General features: G+C 36.3%; 1 protein-coding gene across 3 annotated transcripts in view; it reads right to left on the bottom strand.

The window, feature by feature from the left end:
* The window catches only part of LOC143654020 (uncharacterized), a 549,535-nt gene that overhangs the window by 520,294 nt on the left and 8,535 nt on the right, over positions 1-20,706 (bottom strand). For all 3 annotated transcript variants that reach the window (XM_077125481.1, XM_077125482.1, XM_077125480.1), the window contains exon 2: positions 18,806-18,942. In XM_077125481.1, the coding sequence (XP_076981596.1) occupies positions 18,806-18,812 (7 nt within the window). In that variant the 5' untranslated portion in view covers positions 18,813-18,942. The remainder of the gene's footprint in view (positions 1-18,805; positions 18,943-20,706) is intronic.

Here is a 20,706-nt window from a genome sequence, read left to right as displayed (position 1 = left end):
GAAAGACATGAACAACCAACTTTGACTCAAGAAGACATAGATGACCTCAACAAACCAATCACAAGTAAAGAAATCGAAGCAGTCATTCAAAAGCTTCCTAAAAAGAAAAGTCCAGGACCAGACGGCTTCACATGTGAATTCTATCAAACATTCCAGAAAGAATTAGTACCAACTCTCCTCAAACTCTTCAAAAAAATCAAAGTGGAGGGAAAACTACCTAATTCATTCTATGACGCCAACATTACCCTCATACCAAAACCAGGCAAAGATATTACAAGAAAAGAAAACTACAGGCCGATCTCTCTAATGAATACAGATGCAAAAATTCTCAATAAAATTCTAGCAAATCGTATCCAACAACACATTAAAAGAATTATTCATCATAACCAAGTAGGATTCATCCCAAGTATGCAAGGATGGTTCAACATAAGAAAATCAATTAATGTAATACACCATATCAACAAATCAAAGCAGAAAAATCACATGATCATCTCAATTGATGCAGAGAAGGCATTTGACAAGATTCAACATCCTTTCCTGTTGAAAACACTTCAAAGGATAGGAATACAAGGGAACTTCCTTAAAATGATAGAGGGAATATATGAAAAACCCACAGCTAATATCATCCTCAATGGGGAAAAATTGAAAACGTTCCCCCTAAGATCAGGAACAAGACAAGGATGTCCACTATCACCACTATTATTCAACATTGTGTTGGAGGTTCTAGCCAGAGCAATTAGACAAGAAAAAGAAATACAAGGCATCAAAATTGGAAAGGAAGAAGTAAAACTATCACTGTTTGCAGATGATATGATAATATACGTCGAAAACCCGGAAAAATCCACAACAAAACTACTAGAGCTAATAAATGAGTACAGCAAAGTAGCAGGTTACAAGATCAACATTCAAAAATCTGTAGCATTTCTATACACTAGCAATGAACAAGCGGAGGGGGAAATCAAGAAACGAATCCCATTTACAATTGCAACTAAAAGAATAAAATACCTAGGAATAAATTTAACTAAAGAGACAAAAAACCTATATAAAGAAAACTACAAAAAACTGCTAAAATAAATCACAGAAGACCTAAACAGATGGAAGGGCATACCGTGTTCATGGATTGGAAGACTAAATATAGTTAAGATGTCAATCCTACCTAAATTGATTTACAGATTCAATGCAATACCAATCAAAATCCCAACAACTTATTTTTCAGAAATAGAAAAACCAATAAGCAAATTTATCTGGAAGGGCAGGGTGCCCCGAATTGCTAAAAACATCTTGAGGAAAAAAAACGAAGCTGGAGGTCTTGCACTGCCTGACTTTAAGGCATATTATGAAGCCACAGTGGTCAAAACAGCATGGTATTGGCATAAAGATAGATATATCGACCAATGGAATCGAATAGAGTGCTCAGATATAGACCCTCTCATCTATGGACATTTGATCTTTGATAAGGCAGTCAAGCCAACTCACCTGGGATAGAACAGTCTCTTCAATAAATGGTGCCTAGAGAACTGGATATCCATATGCAAAAGAATGAAAGAAGACCCATCTCTCACACCCTACACAAAAGTTAACTCAAAATGGATCAAAGATTTAAACATTAGGTCTAAGACCATAGAACAGTTAGAGGAAAATGTAGGGAGATATCTTATGAATCTTACAATTGGAGGCGGTTTTATGGACCTTACACCTAAAGCAAGAGCACTGAAGAAGGAAATAAATAAATGGGAACTCCTCAAAATTAAACACTTTTGTGCATCAAAGAACTTCATCAAGAAAGCAGAAAGACAGCCTACACAATGGGAATCAATATTTGGAAACGACATATCAGATAAAGGTCTAATATCCAGAATTTATAATGAGATTGTTCAACTCAACAACAAAAAGATAGCCAACCCAATTACAAAATGGGAAAAAGACTTGAATAGACACCTCTCAGAGGAGGAAATACAAATGGCCAAAAGACACATGAGGAGATGCTCAATGTCCCTGGCCATTAGAGAAATGCAAATCAAAACCACAATGAGATATCATCTCACACCCACCAGAATGGCCATTATCAACAAAACAGAAAATGACAAGTGCTGGAGAGGATGCGGTGAAAGAGGCACACTTATCCACTGTTGGTGGGAATGCCAAATGGTGCAACCACTGCGGAAAGCAGTTTGGCGGTTCCTCAAAAAGCTGAATATAGAATTAACATACGACCCAGCAATACCATTGCTGGGAATCTACTCAAAGGAATTAAGGGCAAAAACTCAAACAGACATTTGCACACCAATGTTTATAGCAGCGTTATTTACAATTGCAAAGAGATGGAAACAGCCAAAATGTCCATCAACAGAAGAGTGGCTAAACAAACTGTGGTATATACATACGATGGAATATTATGCAGCTTTAAGGCAGGATAAACTTATGAAGCATTTAATAACATGGATGGACCTAGAGAACATTATGCTGAGTGAGTCTAGCCAAAAACTAAAAGACAAATACTGTATGGTCCCAATGATGTGAATCGACACTCGAGAATAAACTTGGAATATGTCATTGGTAACAGAGTTCAGCAGGAGTTAGAAACAGGGTAAGATAATGGGTAATTGGAGCTGATGGAATACAGACTGGGCAATAGGACTAGATACAAAAACTCAAAAATGGACAGCACAATAATACCTAATTGTAAAGTAATCATGTTAAAATACTGAACGAAGCTGCATCCGAGCGATAGGTTCTTGTTTTGTTTTGTTTTGTTTGTTTTGTTCTTATTATTATTACTTTTATTTTTTTTTCTCTATATTAACATTCTATATTTTTTTCTGTTATACTGCTAGTTCTTCTAAACCGATGCAAATGTACTAAGAAACGATGATCATGCATTTATGTGATGATGTTAAGAATTACTGATTGCATATGTAGAATGGTATGATGTCTAAAAAAAAAAAAAAAATGGTCAGCACAAAAAAAAAAAAAAAAAGACAACTGCAGAAAGAGCAATAGGTCAGGTGTTGATCTCTTCAAAAATTTGGAACTTTTATGGCAGTTTCAGAGGAATTTTCCTCCAACGGCATTATAAATAACAAAACTAGCAATACCAGTAAACTATGATTTATTGGGTCCTAACTACACTTCAGACAGTGATAAGGGTGCAGAGCCTACGTCCATTCATTTCATCCTCACAATAACTCCATGACTGAGGTAACAGCATTCCCAATTTCTGGAAAAGAGACTGAAATTCAAGCCTGTCAATCAGCTTTTCCAAGAGCTTTGAAGGTTTGCATCCTGGACAGCCTAACTCCACACCCTGCTCTGCATTACTGCACCATGGGAAGCAGCATGGGCCACAGAGAGAGCACGAAGCTGGCTGTGTGATCTGGAATGAGAATCTTCAACACTCTGAGCTTCAGTTTTTCTGTTTACTATATAAAACTAGTAGTAATGCCTAACCCATAGCATGGTCATGAGGAATAAAGGAAAGAATATGTGCTAAGAGGCAGATGAGGTGAAGGTTCCATGGGCTATTGGATTTGCTCAGCCAAGGAGAACAGAGATGCATCAAGACAATTGCCTGAGGCTGGATTGTCTTATTTATTCTCTAAACAGACCCAGAAGTTAGCTAAAAAGACATGCTACATATACTCTCCTAGTTGCACATGGCTGGGAGAGCTAGACCCATACTTGAAGAATGGCTCCTGCTTCACAGATTTGAGTTTAGAATGCTAACACTGTGAAGCTGTTCATTTCTTCATCAGTCCCTCTGCATGGGGTGAGGAGTGGGGCAGTGATCCTCTGTAGTCATTTTTTATGCTGTCTTGATTATTTATAATCATTGCTATCTGAATCCAGCTGAGAATATTACCTCATTCTTTTGGATTTTGCTGCTACTGGATACTGGAAATTGCTATGACTGAGCAGCCTAACAATTCTGCACTCATGGGAACAAAATGTGTGTGTATGTGTGCATGTGTATAGATGTATATGAATGTGAATGTATACACAACTATAGAGTACTATACAAATCATATATACTATCTTTCTATTCATACCATGACATAAATTTATTATATATAAAATATATTTTATAATATATAACTAAATAGATATACTACATATTTACTATATATTACCATATAAACAACCCAATTATTAATTGTTTATACACAAAGGCTTGAATCTTAGGTACCAAAACAAACACTCTGGACAAGACATCCCCCAAAAAAGTCTTCCCTAAGAAACAACTGAAAAAGGACATATCCCACTTGTTTGGAACTCTAGAGGACCAAAGAAACTGGAGAACAACTCCACAAACAGTGATTAGTAGAAAAAAGCATGCCATAAAAGAAGGTAGGAGATCTGCAACTCGGACCTTCCAATCCAGGCCCATCCCCTTCACTGGGTCCCCTAAAGTGGTAGCACTCTAGCCTGGATGTCCTACCATCAATGCAGACCCAAGAACCACCTGTAGCAGAAAATTAGAACCCTACACACATTCAGGCAGGGGACCCAAGTGGTTGTGAGTGAGTGCGTACAAAAGAGCCCTCAGAAAACAAGAGCTTTGTTGCAAAACTGGTGGCAAGAGATGCACACACCTAACACAGTCTCTAATTACTGTAGCACTGAAAAAAAAAATACACATTTTTTGAATACTGACCCCATCTGGCATCCTGGGGTGGTATACTAATACAGAAATAACTAGAGGCAGAAAATCCTCATGGTAAAAAGGATGTGTGAACTTCTATTATTTCAGACCAAGGACAGGCCGCTGGTCTGAAAACTGTAATAAAAAGAGGACACTAAGTGAGGGAGAGCAGTTGAGAAAACCATAGGTGCTAGGGAGGAATATCTGCACAAAAACAAACAGAACAGCTCAGAACTCCTGAAGAAAGAACAGGAAAGAAAATCTTCTCCTGGAGATGAAGCAACTGTATACGAAAGGGCAGTTTTAAAAGTTAGATTGCATGGCCCAGGAAAAAAACCAGGTTCAGAAGAGCTGAGAAAATCTGAAGAGTTAAACATAGTATGAGCTGAACAAAGCATAAAAAAACTATAACACATAGCCAATCCACAATGAAACCCTAAGCAAGAGGAAGAAACTGACTTCTAGAGTTAGTGCATCAAAACAATCAGATGCCCTGCATCAGTAAAAACTCATAAACAATATTAAGAAGCAGAAAGATACTACTCATTCAAAGAAACAAATTAAAACTTCAGAGTAGACACAGACTTTAGAACAAGTAACTAAAGGAGTTTAAACAAATTTCCTAATTCAATTCAAGGAGCTGAGGAAAAATATGGATATAAATAAACTAAATATGTATTTAGAGTTAAAGGATATTAAGAAGACAATGTGTAACAAAAAGAATAGTTAAAAAGTTTATAAAAGAGACATAAGAGAAATTATGAGGAAGAAAAGTAGAATAATGGATATCAAAAATAAAGTAGAGTCCATACAACTGCTTATTTGAATAGGCAAAAGAAAGAATCAGTGAACTGGAAAATAGGATAATCAAAATCATACAACCAGAAAAAAAAAAAACAGAGAAAAGAATATATAAAACTGAGCAATGTCTAAGGAACCTATTCAACAGTATGAAGCATACCAATACACACATGATGAGAGTCCCAGCAGAAAGAATACTTGAGGATATAATGGCCAAAAGTTCCCAACTCTTATGAAAGATATAAATATACATATCCAGGAAGGGCAATGTTCTCCTAAAAGGATAAATCCTAACAGATCTAATGCAAGATGCATACTAATCTAAATGTCAAATGTCAAATACAAAGAAAGAATTCTAAAAACAAAAGAAAACCAATTTTTCACATATAAGGGATCCTTGAAAAGAGTAAATGCTGATTTCTCATCAGAAACCATGGAGGGGAGAAGTATTTAAGATCCTGAAAGAGAAATACTGCCAGACAAAAATTATTTATCCAGAAAAACAGTTGTTCAAAAAAGAGGGAGAGAAATATAAGCAAAAACTGAAATAGTTCACTATCAAAAGACATGTCCTACAAGAATTGCTAACAGGAATTCCTCAGGGTGAAAGAAAAAGACAGAAGGGAGTAGCTTGAAGCTGTATAGAGAACTGAAGCTCTTCAGTAAAGGTAACTAAATGGGTAAATCCAAAACCAAAATGTACTATATCAATATATAATTCTGACCTTTAATTTCTATAAAGTTAAAATTAAATGAAAAAAAAACATATTTCCTGATAATGAATATGCAAAATATAAAGAGGTAATGCAAAACAATATAAGAAGGGAAATGGAGGAACACAGGAGCAGAGAATGTGTATGCTATTGAAGTTAAATTGATAACTTTTCTATTTGGTAGTTTACAGATTTAGATTGTGTTATACCTCAGTGTGACCGCATGGAAAGTATTTTTAAAATAGAAAAGGAAATGAGAAAGGGATCAATAAGTTATATCACAAAAGATCAATTATACACAAAAGGAGGCTGCAAAAAAGGAAAAGAAAGACAAAAAAGATATGACATAAAAAAAGACAAAATGGCTGAAATAAGTCCTTTCTTTACAGTAATGACACTGAATCTGAATGGATTAAAACTACCAAATCAAAAGACAGATATTTGCAGAATGGATAAAAAAGCACAATCCAACCATATGCTGTTCATAAAAGAGTGGGATAGCTACACTAATATCAGACAAAACAGACGTTAAGTTAAAAGCTGTTACAAGAAACAAAGAAGGACAGTATGTATTAATAAGAGGATCAATCCACCAAGATAAAATAACAATCATAAATATTTATGCACCTAATCACAGTTCCCCAAAATACATGAGGCAATACATCACTCTCATCAATAGATGAGATGAGTATCTAGACAGAAAATCAATAAGGAAAAATAGAACTTGTATAAAATGATAAATGAACTAGACCTAAGATACACATACTGAACACTGCACCCCTAAAAAGAATACATATTCTTCTCAGGTGCACATGGATCATTCTCCAGGTCAGACCACATATTAGGTCACAAAACAAGTCTCAATAAATTTTAAATGACTGAAATTACATGAAAAATCTTCTCTGACCACAGTGGAGTGAAGCTGTAAATCAGTAAGAGATGGGGAACTAGAAAATCCACAAATACATGGAAGGTAAACAACACAGTCTTAAACAATCAGTGGGTCAAAGAAGAAATCACAAGAGAAATCAGTAAATATCTTGAGACAAATAAAAACAAAAATAACATACCAAAACCTACAGGATGCAGTGAAGGCAGTGCTCAGAGGGAAATTTATAGCCTTAAATGCTTACACTAAAAAATAAACTCAACTCAAAGATCTAACCATGCACCTAGAAGATCTAGAAAAACTATTTAGAAAATTAACAAAGCAAACAGTTGGCACTTTGAAAAGATCTATAAAATTAACAAACATTTTTCTAGACTGACAAAGAAAAAAGAGAGATGATACAAATAATTAAAATCAGAAATATAAGAGGGAACATTACTACTGACCCAAGAGAAATAAAAAGGATCAGCATATGATACAATAAACAACTGTATTCCAAAAAATAAGACATCCTAGATGAAATGGACAAATTCCTAGAAACACAAAAACAATCTACACTAACTTTAAAAGAAATAGAAGACCTCAAAAGATCAATCACAAGTAAAGAAATTGAATCAGTCATCAAGAACCTCCCAACAAAGAAAGCCCAGCCATATGGCTTCACAGGTGAAATCTATCAGTCATTCCAAGAAGAATAAATACCAATCCTGCTCAAACGCTTTCAAAAAATTGAAAAGTGAACACTATCCAACTCATTCTATGAGGCCAATATCACCCTAATACCAAAACCAGATAAAGATACTACAAGAAAAGAAAATTACAGACCAATTTCTCTTATGAATATAGACGCAAAAATTCTCAACAAAATACTAGCAAACTGAACCCAACAACACATTAAAAGAATTACACACTATGATAAAGTGGAATTTATCCCAGATATGCAAGGGTGGTTCAATGTAAGAAATCAATTAATGTAAAACACTACATTAAGAGAACAATGGAGAAAAAACTCTTGATCATCTCAATGGATACAGGAAAGGCTTTTGACAAAATTCAACACCTCTTATTTATAAAACATTTAGAAAACTAGGAACAGAAAGAAATTTCCTCAACATGATAAAGGGCATGTATGAAGAAGCACTGCGAACATGATACTTAATGGTGAAAGACGGACAGCTTTCCCTCTAAGATCTGGGACAAGACAAGGATGCCCACTGTTGCAACTGTTGTTCAACACTTGTATTGGAAGTTCTAGCTAGAGCAATTAGGCAAAAAAAGAAATAAATGCATCCAAATTGGAAAGGAAGAAGTAAAATCTTCCCTATATGGAGATGACATGATCCTACACAGAGAAAAGTCCTGAAAATCTAGAACGAGGATACCAGAGCTAATTAAAAAAAAAAAATTAGCAATGTGGTGGGGCACAAGCTCAACATACATAACTGTTTTACACAATAGTATTAAACAACCTGAGGAGAAAAACAAGAAAAAAAATCCATCTACAGGGCGGGCCACGGTGGCTCAGCAGGTAAGAGTGCTTGCCTGCCATGCCCGAGGACCCGGGTTCAATTCCTGGCGCCTGCCCATGTAAAAAAAAGAAAAAAGAAAAAAAATCCATCTACAATTGCAAGTAGAAGAATCCAATTATCTAGGAATAAATTTAACCAAGGATATAAAGGACGTATAGGCAGAGAAGTACAAAATATTGCCAAAAAAATCAAAGAAAACCTAAACAAATGGAAGAATATCCCATGCTCATGGACTGGATGACTAACTAGTGTCGGGATGTTAATTCTACCCAAAACAACTTATAGATTCAATGTAATCTCGATCCAAATTCCAACAACCCTCTTTGTAGAAATAGAATAGCCAACCATAAAATTTATTTGGGAAGGTATGCTGGTTTCAAACTGTTATGTACCCCAGAAAAAGTCATGTTATGTTTCCTTATCCAATCTTGTGGGGGCAGACATATTGTTTAGGGTGGGATCTTTTGATTAGGTTGTTTTCATGAATGTGATTCACCCATTGTGGGTGAGATCTTTCAATTAAGTTGTTTCTATGGAGATGTAAGCCACCCAACTTGGGTGGAAACTTTGGATTAGGTGGTGTGGTAGTTAGATTTAGTTGTCAACTTGGCCAGGTGAACATGCCAAGTTTTGTTGCTGTGGACATGAGCCAATGGTACTTGAACCTCATCTGTTGCTCATTACATCTGCAGTCGGCTAAGAGGCATACCTACTGTAATGAACGATGTTTGATTTAATTGGTTGGTTCTTAAACAAGAGAGCTCAACTTAGCACAGCCAAAGCAGTTCAGCATACATCATCTCGGCACTCACAGCTCAGTCCAGGCCTTTGGAGATGCAGAAAGGAATCACCCTGGGGAAAGATGTTGGAACCCAGAGGCATGGAGAGAAGACCTTCAGAGATCACCTTGTACCTTCCCAAGTAAGAAAGGACCTCAGTCTAAAGTTAGCTGCCTTTCCTCTGAAGAACTATACATTAACTAAATAAATCCCCTTATTGAAAGCCAATCCATCTCTGGTGTGTTGCATTCCAGCAGCTAGCAAACTACAGCAAGTGGTTTCCATGGAGATGAATCTCTGCCCATTCAAGGTGGGTCTAAAAATCACTTACTGGAGTCCTTGAACAGGAAACCATTTTCAGGCTGACAAGGATGGACTTTAGAGATGCAGAAAGAAAATGCCCCTGGGAAAGCTCTTTGAGACCAGAAGCCAAAGGCCCAGATGACACCAGTCATGTGACTTCCTTGCTGACAGAGGTGTTCTGGATGCCACTGGCCTTTTTTGGATCAAGGTATCTCTTTCTGGATGCCTTAGTTTGGACATTTTTACGGCCTTAGAATTGTAAACTTATAAGTTAATAAATCCCCTTTATAAAAGCCAACCCATTTCTGGTATATTAGATTCCGGCAACATTAGCAAACTAAAACAGAAGGGTAAAGGGCCCCATATAGCCAAAAACATCTTTAAAAAGAAGAATGAAGTTCGAGGATTCATTTCCTGATTTTAAAACTTCTTACAAAGGTACAGTGTTCAAAAGATCAGGATAGACCAATCTTTTGGACAGACATATAGACCAATAAAATTGAATTGAGAATTCAGAAACAGACCCTAACATCTGTGGCTGATTAATTTTTGACAAGGGTGCCAAGCCCACTCAATTGGGAAAGAAAGTTTGAACAAATGGTGCTGAGAAAACTGGATGTCCATATGCAAAAGAATGAAAAGAATTTTCTATATCTCACACCAAATAGAAAAAAATAACTCAAAATGGATTAAAGAACTAAATACAAGCACTATAAAACTCCTAGGAGAAAATATAGGGAAGCATCTTCAGTATCTTGTGTTAGGCAATGGTTTCTTAGACCTCAAAAAACAATGCAGGAAAAAAAAAGATAAATGGGACTTTACCAAAATTTAATTTTTTTCTGCGAAGGATTTCATTAAGTAAAAAGACAACCTACAGAAGGGGAGAAAATATTTGGAAACCACATATCTGATAAGGGTTTAAATTTCAGATCTATAAACAAACCCTACAACTCAACAAGACAACTCAATCAAAAAATGGTCAAAAGACGTTAGACATTACTTTAAAGATATACAAACTGCCAAAAAGCACATGAAGAGATGTTCAATCATTAGCCATTAGAGAAATGAAAATCAAAGCTACAATGAAATATCACTTCACACTCACTAGAATGGCTTCCATTAAAAAAAAAATGAAAAATAACAAGTGTTGGAGAAACAGGAATATTCATTCATTGTTGATGAGAGTGTAAAATTGTGTACCCACTGTGACAGTTTGGCAGTTCCTCAGAAAGTTAATATAGAATTACCATATAACCCAGCAATCCCACTTCTAGGCATATACCCCAAAGAATTGAAAGCAGGGACTGAAACAGATACTTTGACACTGCTGTTCATAATGGTATTATTCACAGTTGCCAAAAGATGGAAGCAACCCAAGTGCCTATCAACTGATGAATGGATTTTTAAAATGTGGTGGGATATACATCCAACGGAATATTATTCATCTGTAAAGAGGAATGAAGTCCTGATGCATGCGACAACACTGGTGAACCTGGAAGACATCATGCTGAGTTAAAGAATCCAGACACATTCTCGACCAAAAGAGGGAGGATTGAAATGAGACAAAGTGTCAATGGCTGAGAGATTCCAAACAGAGTCGAGAGGTTATCCTGGAGGTTATTCTTATGCATTAAGTAGATATCACCTTGTTATCCAAGATGTAATGGAGAGGCTGGAGGGAACTGCCTGATAATGTAGAGCTGTGTTCCAGTAGCCAATGTTTCTTGATGATGATTGTATAATGATATAGCTTTCACAATGTGACTGTGTGATTGTGAAAACCTTGTGTCTGATGCTCCTTTTATCTACCTTGTCAACAGATGAGAGGAACATATGGAATAAAAATAAATAATGGGGGAACAAATGTTAAAATAGATTTAGTTTGAAATGCTAGTGATCAATGAAAGGGATCAGTAAGGGGTATGGCCTGTAAAATTTTTGTTTGTTTGTTTGTTTGTTATATTTTTCTGTTGTCTTTTTATTTCTTTTTCTGAATTGATGCTAATGTTCTGGGAAATGATCATGATGATGAATATGCAACTATGTGATGACATTGTGAATTGCTGAGTGTATGTGTTGGGAATGTTTGTGTTTCTTGTAATTTTTTTTAATTAATAAAAAATAAAAAAAAAGAATCCAGATACAAAATGACAAATATTATATGATCACACTGATTTGAAACAATTAGAATAAGCAAACGCAGAGTCAAAATCTAGAATATAAGTGACCAGGGGACAGGGTGGGGATAGGGAATGGGAAATTAAGGCTTAAAAATGTATTTGGGGCAGGCCATGGTGGCTCAGTGGCAGAGTTCTCATCTGCCATGCTGGAGACCCGGGTTCAATTCCCGGTGTCTGCCCACGCAAAAAAAAAAAAAAAAAAATGTATTGGGCTCCTATTTGGAAAGATGGAAATGTTTTGGTAATGGATGGTGGTTGTGAACACAACTAACACCACCGAAATATATATATGAATATAAGTAAAGGGGCAAATGTTAGATTGTATATATGAAACAGAACAAAGTATTTTCTTAAATACATGAAACTACACTATATAAATAGCGAACACTATGTTAAACCATAGACTTTAATTAATAGTACAATTATAAAAATTTGCTACAATAAATTTTAACAAGTGTTCCATACCAAGAAAAGGTGTTGGTGGTGGGGTGGTATAAAGGAATCTTGTATTTTATACATCATTGTTTTGTAAACCCATGACTTCTCTAATAAATAAAAAAATGATAGATAGACAGAGAGACAGACCCTTAAGCATGGAGAGATATATACAAGGCTGTCATTTTAGATTATCATGTGGCAGCAAATTGAGTCCAAGGAGAACAAAATGACAGGGGAAAAAAAATTACATGCACTTATTTTCAAGTGACTGTGTTGCTCAAAAGCAAAGTATAGAATGAAACAAAGAGGTGATCCTGGCAGCCTACAACTCCCAGTTAATGAGAGACAGACCAAGGGCACAGGAAACATAAACTCCAACACCATACCCAAACAAGTTATGGCTTCTAGTACCCCTGGTCTAGTCTGTTACACAATCCCTTTCTGCAACTCTCTATAGGGAGCTCCCTCCAACTAACTGCCTGGTGGTTTATTAGTGGTAATGGAGAATTAGTAGGCCAGCCACAGATGTGCAGCTTGATCAGATCTCTCCACCAATGGACCCTGCCAGAGGGCTGGTTTGACTCCTTTAAGTTGTCATTCAACCAAATAACATGACTAAAATTCCTAATGTTTTACTTTTTCTAAAATTCTAATCCACCACTACATACTTATGAAACTACAAGTCAGCAAAATTATCTTGAAGTACTTTCATTCTAAGGCAGCATTCCTACACCACCACTTTTGACCTTGGCATATATATAAATGATATCTCACTAAATGCATTTCCATGGATACTCATGAGACAAAAATCCATGGTTTAATTAAAGTCGTCAGAAAAAAAAGTCACTCAAATGTATTAAATCATAGTAGAAATGCTCAACATATTTTATTTTATAAAGTAACAAAAATATTAGAGAACTTAAATTATTTTATTTTATTAAGATCAAAATATCTTTCATTTCACATTTTTGTATATAAAATATTTCAATACAAGAATTAATTTTATTTTCTATTACATATCTTCTGAATATTCAGTAAATTTCAATTCGCAAAATTCAGTTCAGTTCATGCATGTCCATGAGAGCAAAAGCTAGAAGCACACAGATTTTATGTCAAGATATTTGGGTATACTTAAATTGGACCAAACAAAAAGTTGTTTCATCATGGACAATTAGCTGTTTCTTTTTAAAGAAATTAAGAGTTTTGATTGTTCATCTTCAATTTTGTAATTGTTCTTTGTGCATTTTGATTAAGCATACAGTTTAAAATCACAAAATTATGTTTTTTGATTAAAACTCTAAGTCACCACTACACTCACAAGAAATTAATCTGTTTGGTAAAAATATTTAAATACCAATGAACATCAAATATACAGTAACATGTGTCACCTTGAACCATTCCCCTGAGGTAAAGAGAGACCTATGTATGGATTAAAGAGAAGTTAGATAGGCTGGAGTCATTCATAGGCAGTTATGTCAAAGTAGAATCAAACCCAGGACAGAAGAGAACCTACCAGAAACATTATATTTCCTTCTAAAGACCAATATATCTAGTCTATAGAAGAAAGTTGAATTTCTCCTATTAATGTAAATTTTAGCCAATTCCTTGCAAAGTAATATCTGGGTAATCTCATGGTAAAAAATAGATTTGTCCTCAACTCTCATTCAGATTAACAACAAATTTCATATCCAAATCACTCTTTTCCAGTCCACGAATTCCCCCTTTTTCCACTACAGAGGATACAGATAGACATTTCAGTCCATCTGATACAACACATTGTTGTTAATACTTGGTTAATAGCTGGCTTCTCCATTAGACTGCAAACCCTGTGAAATCAGGATTCTTATGTGGATCATCAATGTCACTGGATCCTGAGCTTTGTACATCCTGAGGTCTTGGTACATAGTGGGAACTGAGTATTTGTGGAAACAAAATGAGGGAGGGGATTGAGAGGGGAGAGAAAGGAAGAAAGGAAAGAAGGGAGGGAGGGAGTCAAGAATATAATAATAAATAGCAGTTTATTACTTGGTAAATGGCTGTTCTTATTGCTGTAACTAATTACATTTTACGGACAGAGATTATAAGTCTATATATTTGCATTTATAAAGACTTAATTAGCCCTTCAGATCTATTTTTGGACCTTCGCCACAACATAATCATATTTCCAGGCTAGCATCTCTGAATGAAATTTATTGTCACTCCTGTTTTATTTCTAAGCTAAGTAAAGAACACCCACATTTAAAAACAAAAAAAAAAGATTCCCTAAAATGTTTAAACCAAGAACAGCAAGTTATGAAGAAATGGATTGTCCATTAAATGTCAAATTTGTTGTTTCATAGACTTCAGCAAAATACTGTATTTTAAAATTTATATGTTTAAATTTAGGGCACTGAAAGTTCAATTCAAGGATGTTTTCTAACTACAGAAAAGTATCTTCATTCAGTTGTGAAGACCAATTTGCATCTACTTTATACTTTTTACTCTCAATAGTTTGTTCTCCTGAGCTAGAAAAATAAGCAATGACACTGGAAACTTTCAAAGTCTCTATTACAGTCTATATAATCATCTCATGAGTACTATTATATCTTAGCACATTTTCAGAAAGTTATACTAAAATAAAATGGCCATTTGTCAACATGCTGTTTACTCCACGTCATGGTGAACTTTCCCCTCCCCTTTCTCGCCTAAAACTATTCTCATTGTTTGAACTGAAAAAGTATTCCCCATGACTGTTAGTTTTACCCAAGCAAAGAAACTATGTAGCATGCATGTCATCAGTCTCTTACTCCTCACCTAAAACAGACACCACTAATTGATTATTGCAATATTATCTACAGAGCCTGGATTTGACCACAGAATCTTTATCAACATAGGCTTTCAGACATTCACTTTCAATTATTAGGGTGTTTCTATATGAGACAAAATATTTTTTGCCATCAATGGTGTAGAAATTACCTGGAAGCATGTAGGCCAATTAGATGATTCCAGATCCATTTCAGTTCTATTATTTGTTCTACAAATCATTTTATCCCAAAGATTTAGAAGAGACAACACAAGCAATCTTCCATATACTAGAATAATAAAATGCCAACATTCTTTGTGCTGATGCCAACAACCAAGTTAAAGAGCAGTGATTATATGCAAGTTTAAGCAGAAGTTGTGTGGCCTAGGGAAACATACTTACTACCATTTTTCTTCTATGATGGGAATCAAATCCAATGATCTGAACTACAGTACCCTACCAGTCCAGCCCTTTAGTGGTCAAGGTTACAGTGATCCCTTCAGATCTTGTATAAATACCAGAAATAAGAAGTCAGTAAAATGTATAGTACTGGAAATGTAAGAGTAAAAGTAAAAGTCTTGGGCAAAGGAGAATGGAAAGGATATCCTAAGAAAATAGGAAGAAAGTACAGAGTTGGCCTTGCTTGTCCAGGCTGACAAAGTATGTGGGAAAAGAAAGGAATGAATGCTGCTATATGCAGGATTGAAAAGCCTGGAGTGGCAGCATTTGAAATTGGAGAGAGGATGTAGGAAAATCGAAAATTTGTTTCTACATCTTGATCCTTGCTACTTAGGAACCATTTTGTTCCCATTACTGAGTGAAGTGCTGGGTAATGATGACAAATAATATGGATTACAGTTGAAATCCAACAGGCTAAGTACCAATCTCTGCAATTTTCTGTATTCCAGAAGTTTGGCTGCCTCTGTTACAGCTATGGGGTAAAGGAGTCACTTCAGGCAGAAGCCCTCTACCAAGGAAAAATCTCAGATGTCTATCTTAGCTACAAAAATTATGAATGCATGATGTTAGAACTTTATCTTCTATATCTTTTCTAGGTTTTCCTTTTCACATCATTTCACTTCATGTATGAGAGTAATCCCATTTTACGAGGGATGTTGGTGAGGATAATGCTCCTTGACCCCTATCTCATGGAGAAGGATGGGTTCAGACACCACAGGAAATCTTGATATTTCCTCCAGGACATTCTCGTGACACATGGTATGCCTGTCAGGTTCCTCTGGTCCCCATGACCAAGGGACTTTTTTAGAAGTGTTCAATTTGGGTAGCAGGAGAGAAGGTAGCAAATTCCACTTTAGAGACTTCTGAAGGAGAGTCAACCTGTGATGGTCCCCAAAGGAGCTAAAAATGCAGCCTGTAACACAGCATTGCCACCAGACTGCCACAGTTTCTTGTATTTCCTAAATTTGTGTATATGTGTAAATTAATGTAAAGACTGAAAGGCTTAATACAGCAAAAAAGCATGATCGTTTTTTTTTATATCTGAGTAAGCAGTGTTGGCAAAGGGTGAAAGAAGAAATCGCCACCATCGTCTAGTCAAAACCTACTACTTTTTCTTCCGAAAGCATAGTGTCTGTGACACTTTTGCATCCCTCCAAATTACCCAATCTCTCTTTTGATGACACAGTATGTTTTTATAGTTGAGGCTGTGAAATGGAGAGTCTCTTCATTACGCAATAAAGTGCAGAAGGGCATTTATTTGGGTTGGTAATCTTCAGAGGCCAAGCCCAGGCCCAAGCACATGACCCATTATTTTATTCTGTTGTGTAGAAGTGGCAAGAGTGCATGCATGGCGAATAACTTAACAGGCAAAAATTTTACAAAGTCAGTGTGTTTAAAATGAATAAATGCTCTCTATAAAACAGAGAAATATTCTTTATTGAGCTATAATAGGATAGGGAAGGTAATTTCTATTTACATTTATCTTTTTCTTCCTTAATCCCTAAACACCCATAATCAAATCTGTGATAAGAGTTGTAATTACTAATATAAACCACTGTTTTCTTATACAGAGAGATGGTGTTCCAACCCAGTATCCATGGAAGGCATAATTTGAGTGTTTCCGCAATAATAGGAATGAGGCTGCTCCAAGTCAGTCACATCACTTACCTGGACCCTAATACAAGCACATCTGTTTTGTGCTGCAGTTTGAGATGAAGAAACTTCGTAAAAATCTTTGCAAAATGCAGATTAAATGTGTGAACTTAGTTTCATATACACTGCACGGTCATTTATTGGGGACCAATTGGGATACATTCTCTCTCCAATTCTTCTGGAGATAATCCAGTTTCCAGAAGTTTCTGGCATAGTGTCACCCAGGGGAGAACTGCCCTGAGAGCCACTTCTCAAAACAGCTTCCTCTATAGCCCCATAACTAACTTCTTAAAACATAATCTGATTTTTATAAAGATGGGGATGTGCCTCAACATAAAATAATACATCGGATTATTAGAAGAAAGCCAAAGGAGTTTGTGATGGCATATTTGGTAAAACAGAAAAAGTAGAACCTCATAAACTCCTCTGCCTTCCTTATGATAATGCCATATATTGAAAGGACCAAGGAGTCAAATAAATGGTTGCACAATGGTCCTCTCCCTTACTTCACGTTCTTTAATGGGGGCAGGGGAGAGGGCAGAAGGACTCAATCCAAAGGGTGGAACACTGTCACAGCTTCCTTTCTAATTTCTCTGATTTCTCAGCAAAACAGGAGCTATCTGGAAATTCTTACTATATTTTCATTGGCCCAATTGTAGGCAGCTGCAGGAAAGAAGAACTAAACTGACTACTGAAATTTCAGATTATCAATCTTTCAGAAATTAATTACTGAAACACCATACTGACAGATCAATAAACATATAAAGGTTTCTTTATCTAAAATAAATTACAGAAATATCAAAAAGATTGCTTCATACACATAGCATAAACTCTTTAGAAGCAAATGGGAAAATTATTTTTTAAGTGAGCTTTATAGTTTATAGATAAAAGAAAACCTCTAAAAAGATTGCAAGGTCTTTCTCTACAAACGTAAGAATAAATCAAAATTTGAAGGCATTTTGAGGTCTGATGTCCAATACTGTATTACCAGAGAAGTATGTGACAGAAATTGAAGCAATACAACTAAAATCAACTTACACACAATGCACACTGCAGTGGAAACTTAAGAATTTTTTTTACTTTTACAGCAAAGAGAAATACAACTGTTTTTTTTTTTTCAGGAATTTACATTCTCTGTGATTGCTCTAGACCCAATAAATAAGATCAAGGGAGAGGGGGAATAAAAGTGTTTTATTAGTGCCAAAAATTCAAAAATGCATACAGAAAAGGTAGAAACAATTTATTTCATGGCTGCCACAAATTCAACATCCCATTGTTCTAAAAGTTCCTTTCCTTATTATTGGACTCATTATTGTTGTTATTCAACATTATTGTTGTTATTCAACATTACTGCATGTCTACTATATCCCAGGCTCTAACCTAGGTACTAAAAATACAGTGATTCTCAGCGCCAAGGCAGTGATCCCCAGAAGATATTGGTTCTGTCTATAAAAGCTCTATGAGGTAAAGAGAGAACATTTTTTCCTGTGCAAAACTGCATGAACATTGCCTGGAAGGCTACTGCCACGTGCCTGGTGCACCACACAAGGTGAGACAACATTCGTGTGTGCCAAGTAACATCAGGACCCACATTTGTCAGCCCCACTTGAAGTATGTCTACTTTCCATCACACTTACCATCCATGCTCCCAAACCAATCACTTTTCTTTATCTCTTGGATCCTTGGAGTTCTTCCTCAACATAGCACTGATAATCACTTATTCGGTTTTTATGTTTCTTGTCCACTATTAAAACCCCTGCTCTTGGCACAGTGCCTAGAACAGGGCAACAAATCAAAAGATATTCATTAAATGAGTGAATGAATGAATGGCAACTCACAATTATATGAACTCCAAAAACCAGCCCTGAGTAGGAGGTCAGAGACACAAAGAAAACACACTCGACTTCCTGACACAAACAGGTATTCCCAACTGTGGGGTGTCTACATTACCACCCCCATGCAGTACCAAGAACAACTGGTACCCCTCAGAGAATTAAGTTCTCATGCCATAAGGCATTCATTGTATGCTATGAATCACTTTTTCTTTTACATGTCTAGAATATTCTGTACTACCCTTGGGTAAATTAAGAAAGTAGTCACTGAAATCATTTTCTGTGTTCTGGGGTTCAGAACAGGAAGCTCAGTTGAGAAAGGCTGAGTGGGTATCCCACATGGCTCAAAGGCATGCCCTCCATACTGTAGAAATGCAGTTAGGCTGAGTAACTAAAGATAATTGCTCTTCACTCTTGGTTGGTGCCCCTCATTTCTCCTAACCTGTTTAATGTGGTGACAGGAATCCCATATTGGTGACAGGAATGCACATTTTAAGTCTAGTATTTTAATGCACCACTATTTGGTAACAGTTCTTCCCTCCTTAGGACAAAAACCTCTCTCAACTTTTCATCTTTATAGAACTCTAGGCAGGCATAAGCTCCATCATTCTGGTGTTTCTCAGAGTAACAAGCCTCTTCATGCAGTTTGTGATATTTCTCAGTTAGCCAGAGAGGACATTCAATACCAAGACTTCAGGTGACCAGGGCAAGTGTGTCTGTGTGCGCGCGCGTGTGTGTGTGTGGAAAGTGGGGTGGCATGGTGCTAGAACTTCTATTTCAAGTCTGATACTGTGTATGCAGCAAAGATGTAACCCAGCGACAGCCAGAATGCCAGGTGGGAGAGGAAGTGAGAACTGAGTGTTCCCCACACAGGACGCCTGCTGGCTGGCTGACTCACTATAGTATTTCCTTTCATCAGTCTCCTAAGAAAAGCAGGACTTCCTCTTCCAAAGTTATGCTGCTTTTGGTAAAAGCCCAAAACTCAAAGTAGCTGAGACAAGAAGGTGAAAACAAGGATGTCTGATCACTTTATATGAGGCCTTGATGTAAGGAGAAAAGAGCCTACTTCCTTCTGTTTCCATTAAACAAAATATGCCTCAGCAGTCTGCTTAATGAGACTACATCTTGACTATTTTCTCAGCTCTTTACCACTTTCGTCTACCAACCGTTCTTTCAAGATAGATATAACAGGAACAGTGCAACCAGTGCATCTCTTCAGAAACAATAAGTAAAGAAGTACTACAAATACAGGCCAACCCCGCCTTCATATATTCCTATAGGTCTCTCTCTAAAATCTCAAGCACTATATTATGGCCTGGTGCCATTCTCTAATGCCACTCCAGCCCCTCATGGGGCTAAGTAATGCTGATAAACAAAACAAATCACTCAGAATTTTTCTTTCTGTGTGAGGTATATTTGCCACCATATAATAGCCTTACCCCAAAATTTTTAAAAACAAGAGAGGACACAAATAACTAAAATCATAAAAAAGAGAGAAAATATTACTACCAACTCCACAGGAAAAAAAAAAAAGGATTACAAGAGACTGCCACAAACCACTGTATGCCAACAAATGAGACAACGTAGAAGAAACACACAAATTCCTAGTGATACCCAAACTACCTACACTGACTCAAGAAGAAATAGATCTCAACAGACAAGCAACCAGTAAAGACACTGAACCAATAATCAATACCCCCCCCCAA

Source organism: Tamandua tetradactyla, chromosome 13 (genome assembly GCF_023851605.1).
Source record: "Tamandua tetradactyla isolate mTamTet1 chromosome 13, mTamTet1.pri, whole genome shotgun sequence".
Lineage (NCBI taxonomy): Eukaryota > Metazoa > Chordata > Mammalia > Pilosa > Myrmecophagidae > Tamandua > Tamandua tetradactyla.
The sequence above is the reverse complement of the archived record's forward strand: the minus strand, read 5'-3'. Positions and strand labels throughout refer to the sequence as shown.